This window comes from Arachis ipaensis, chromosome B07 (assembly GCF_000816755.2).
Source record: "Arachis ipaensis cultivar K30076 chromosome B07, Araip1.1, whole genome shotgun sequence".
In the NCBI taxonomy this organism is placed as follows: Eukaryota; Viridiplantae; Streptophyta; class Magnoliopsida; order Fabales; family Fabaceae; genus Arachis; species Arachis ipaensis.
In genome coordinates, this window is record NC_029791.2 from 118,718,923 (window position 1) to 118,724,367 (window position 5,445).

The 5,445-nt window shown below is 37.2% G+C and overlaps 1 protein-coding gene across 1 annotated transcript; it reads left to right on the top strand.

Annotated features, from left to right (window-relative positions):
- On the top strand, positions 1,314–3,327 carry LOC107606048. The gene has a single exon (XM_021106374.1). The coding sequence runs from the start codon at positions 1,360–1,362 to the stop codon at positions 3,325–3,327; it is 1,968 nt and encodes a 655-aa protein (XP_020962033.1). The 5' UTR covers positions 1,314–1,359.

The window sequence follows — 5,445 nt, forward strand, 5'->3', positions numbered from 1 at the left end:
TATTTCCTTTAGATTAGACGATGGCTCTATTCTACATCCTCAACTTGGCTTCGGGTGAGTGCTTACCAAGCTAAGTTAATTACCTTCATCTGTTTTTTCAATCAAGTATGTTATCTGTACACCAAAATCAGTCCTTAAGATTAATTATTAGTATAAAATATACATTAAAATATAAATATATATTAAAAATAAGTTAAATTATATATGTATTTATATACAAATACACTAGTGACTAATTTTAATAGCTGATTTTAGTGTATAAATAGTATTTTTTATTTTATAACTTTTGTATATATGGTAGGAGTGGATTTGATCAAACACCTTCTAATCATCATCATTCCTCGCATATCAAAACGGCGGGGGTGTTTGGCCTTGGCAATGGCAAGACAAGCATTTTGTCTCAGCTTTCTTCTCTGGGCTACATTCACAATGTCTTTGGCCATTGCTTGAGTTCCAAAGGAGGAGGTCGTTTATTCCTTGGTGATGATATTAAAACCTCCAAGACTCTTGTTTGGACACCTATCTTGCGCAGTTCCTCCTCCTCCAATATGTAAGGGTCACTGGGTCACTCACTCTATTTTAAAATAACTGTCGTATTAACTAAATGTTGTTAACTTGTTATTCAAAAATACTATTTTTTTCGCTAAAATTTGTTACTAAAATCAATTATCATGTCTATTTGTGTATAAATATATGTTATTTAATTCATTTTTTTATGTTAATTTTATATTCTATTATATATTTTATACTAATAGTTAATTTTAGTGGCTCATATACCTAGCAGTTAGTTATTATTAGAACATTTTTAAATAATAAAAATTTTATTTGCATATTAAAATCAGTTGTCAAATTCAGTCATCAAATATGTATACGAAAATATTTGGTAACTAAAAAAAATTAGTCAAAAACAACCATAACTTGCTTTATTTAACTAAATTGTTACGATAATTAATGAATGCTAAATAAGGTAAGTTCTGGTTTTTTTTTTTTGTCTCCCTAACATTACCGGTGTGTATAAATATTGATAGTTAATTATAGCGACTGATTAAATAAAATTATTCCTCGATTTAGATTATTTAAATGAGGAGTGTTAGGGGTCAGCAAGTTTTGTGATTTGTAGTCATTAATTAGCCATCATTAGTGTTTTTAATGGTGTGAAATTATATTCAATAATATAAGATTACTCAATTCTTTTTTGATAATTAAGTATAAATTTTAATAAAAGTGTTGACCCGTATTCGAACCACCCTGGTTCGAATTACGTGTATCATGGTTCGAACCAGGTTAGTTCGAATTAGTAGGAGTCAGAGCTCTATATAAACGCTGTAAACGTGATTTGCTCTCATTAGAGGACGTAAGATGGCTAGTGAGGAGGAGAGTTTTGCTGTTTTGGTACACCACAGAGGGTCCATCAAGAGGAAAACTCGGTCCGGAGTGAAGTTCACAGATAAGAATCCTCTCTATATTGTGGTGAATCGAACGACAAGCTATGATGACCTGGTTAGAGCTGTGCTGATGAAACTTGGCCTGGAAGGTGCGAAGCGGATTAAGAAGTTTTTCTATCGCATTCCAGTCACGATCCTGCACGATACGGTGAAGTATGATTGTCTCACGATTGGTAGTGATGAGGACCTCCAAGTCATGTTTCTTTGTCGGAGGCAGTTTCCGGAGGTCCGCACACCAGAGTTGCTGGCAAAGCTGGTTGATGTGGTATCCAGCTCAGGGGGTTCGAACCGGAATACCGCCAATGTAGCCACTGCAGCTGGCTCCAGTTCGATGGCTGCTGTGGCTTCTTCCTCCGTCCCAGTTTACGAGCCAGCGGCCCAACTTGTCGCCTCTCCGTCCTTTGCTGTTGATTTGAATGACGGCGTCCGCGACGAGGTAGGATCCTTTGATGTTATGGCAAACGCTTTACATGGCGTTCCACCGGTTGGCGTCGGAGACGGAGAATTGGGTGATCCTGATGAGGACGACGTTGAGCCCGAAACGATTGAGGAAGATAGCGGGGACGAGCTTGTAGCGGCTGGGCCTGCATTGGCTGGCGGTGGTTCTAGCTCTGGCACACAGCAGTATCCACCATATTTTTCTTCGCTGGACCTGGACGCCATGACGCATGAGGGTGCGCTAGGTCACCCTGTTGGATTCGGAGCTAGAGATGCGGAAGGGAATGCTGGTCTCACAGAGTTCCAGGTTGGTCAGCAATTCCAGGATAAAGATGAGGCCCTGTTAAGTGTGAAGACTTACAGCATCCGGCGAGGGGTACAGTACAAGGTGGTGGAGTCCGATCACCGCCGGTATGTGGGCAAGTGTTCCGAGTTCGGGAATGGGTGCACATGGTTGATTCGGCTCAGTCTCCGGAAGCGGAAGGGCATTTGGGAGGTCAAACGGTACAATGGCCCTCACACTTGCCTGGCCACATCCATATCAAGTGATCACAGAAGTTTGGATCATTCTGTGATTTCGGCGTTCATTATGCCAATGGTTAGGGCTGACGCATCGGTTAGCATCAAGGTGCTCCTGAACGCCACGGCAGCGCATTTTGGTTTTAGGCCGACTTACAGGAGGGTTTGGATGGCGAAGCAGAAGGCCGTTGGTCTCATCTACGGTGACTGGGATGAGTCATACAACGAGCTGCCTAGGTGGGTGTTGGGAGTCCAGCTGACGATGCCTGGTACTGTTGCAGTCCTAAGGACGAGCCCCGTTCGAGTTGGAGGACAGGTAGACGAGTCTCAAGCATATTTTCACAGACTTTTCTGGACTTTTCCACCGTGCATCGAGGCATTCCGTCATTGCAAGCCGCTAGTCAGCATTGACGGCACACATCTGTATGGCAAGTACGGGGGAACGTTGCTCATCGCGATTGCACAGGACGGGAACTCCAACATTCTACCTGTTGCATTCGCATTAGTAGAGGGTGAGAATGCAGAGTCCTGGACATTCTTTCTCTCCCACCTTCGACAGCACGTGACACCACAGCCGGGTCTGCTGGTTATATCGGACAGGCATAACGGCATCAAGGCTGCGCTTGAGGCTCCTGACGGAGGTTGGTTACCTCCATCTGCCTACCGTGCATTCTGCATTCGACACGTAGTGGCTAATTTTGCCCTTACCTTCAAGGGCAAAGACGCACAGAGCCAAATAATGAGTAATTCGAACCAGGTTGGTTCGAATTACTATTGGAGCCAAATATTGAGTAATTCGAACCAGGGTGGTTCGAATTACTTGGTTCGCATTTACATCGATAATTCGAACAAGGCTGGTTCGAATTATGAGCAAGTGAAGTTCGAACCACCTTGGTTCGAATTATGTTCAACTCTTTCTTGGTAATTCGAACTGCCCTGGTTCGATTTATAGCTAAATGCAGTTCGAACCAGCCTGGTTCGAATTACATTAAAATACAGTTTGGCTTATTGCTGAAACGATTTTCGTTTTGGCTGATATACGTAAATATGAAGTGATGTTGGCTTATTAGCGTTTTTTGTCCAAATTTTTATTAGCTCTAATGATTTTATAATTTAAATTTTATTAAAATTTTACGTTTTAGATACTTAATTTATTTATTTTTTATTTTACGTAAAACTTCAATTTTTCCTGTGCAGCTTCTTTGTATACTATATTGTAATTGATTTTTCCTTAAAATTAAATGAATATTTTGCTTTTTGTATTGGTACAGATATTATACGGTGAAAGTGGCAATTGGAAATCCACCTCAATTATACGACCTTGACATTGACTCTGGTAGTGATCTCACTTGGGTTCAGTCCAAATCCTGTAAGACCTGCACACCTGTAAGCAATGCAATACAACAATCAATCGTAAATTAATTAATTTAATTTTATACTTTTATCATTCATTTTTACCCTAACAATTTAGGATGACAAAAAAAACAGTCAGAACTTGTCTTATTTATCATTTATTAATTGTTGCAACCATTAATAAATACTAAATAAAACAAATTATGACTATTTTTGGCTGATTTTCTTTGGTTACTAACATTTCCGCCTTAATTATATATTCTCCTTAATTTTTGTGTCTTTATGACTTGCAGCGTTCACAATATTATCCGTATAACCCCAACAGTAACATCCAATGCAAAGAACCCCTGTGTGCTGCGCTAAATAGAAACTGCGCTCCACCAACTGGGCCATGTAAATATAAAATCGAGTATGCAGACAATGAATTTTGTTCAGGGGTGCTTGTTAGGGACTTTATTTCCTTTAGATTAGACGATGGCTCTATTCTACATCCTCAACTTGGCTTCGGGTGAGTGCTTACCAAGCTAAGTTAATTACCTTCATCTGTTTTTTCAATCAAGTATGTTATCTGTACACCAAAATCAGTCCTTAAGATTAATTATTAGTATAAAATATACATTAAAATATAAATATATATTAAAAATAAGTTAAATTATATATGTATTTATATACAAATACACTAGTGACTAATTTTAATAGCTGATTTTAGTGTATAAATAGTATTTTTTATTTTATAACTTTTGTATATATGGTAGGAGTGGATTTGATCAAACACCTTCTAATCATCATCATTCCTCGCATATCAAAACGGCGGGGGTGTTTGGCCTTGGCAATGGCAAGACAAGCATTTTGTCTCAGCTTTCTTCTCTGGGCTACATTCACAATGTCTTTGGCCATTGCTTGAGTTCCAAAGGAGGAGGTCGTTTATTCCTTGGTGATGATATTAAAACCTCCAAGACTCTTGTTTGGACACCTATCTTGCGCAGTTCCTCCTCCTCCAATATGTAAGGGTCACTGGGTCACTCACTCTATTTTAAAATAACTGTCGTATTAACTAAATGTTGTTAACTTGTTATTCAAAAATACTATTTTTTTCGCTAAAATTTGTTACTAAAATCAATTATCATGTCTATTTGTGTATAAATATATGTTATTTAATTCATTTTTTTATGTTAATTTTATATTCTATTATATATTTTATACTAATAGTTAATTTTAGTGGCTCATATACCTAGCAGTTAGTTATTATTAGAACATTTTTAAATAATAAAAATTTTATTTGCATATTAAAATCAGTTGTCAAATTCAGTCATCAAATATGTATACGAAAATATTTGGTAACTAAAAAAAATTAGTCAAAAACAACCATAACTTGCTTTATTTAACTAAATTGTTACGATAATTAATGAATGCTAAATAAGGTAAGTTCTGGTTTTTTTTTTTTGTCTCCCTAACATTACCGGTGTGTATAAATATTGATAGTTAATTATAGCGACTGATTAAATAAAATTATTCCTCGATTTAGATTATTTAAATGAGGAGTGTTAGGGGTCAGCAAGTTTTGTGATTTGTAGTCATTAATTAGCCATCATTAGTGTTTTTAATGGTGTGAAATTATATTCAATAATATAAGATTACTCAATTCTTTTTTGATAATTAAGTATAAATTTTAATAAAAGTGTTGACCCGT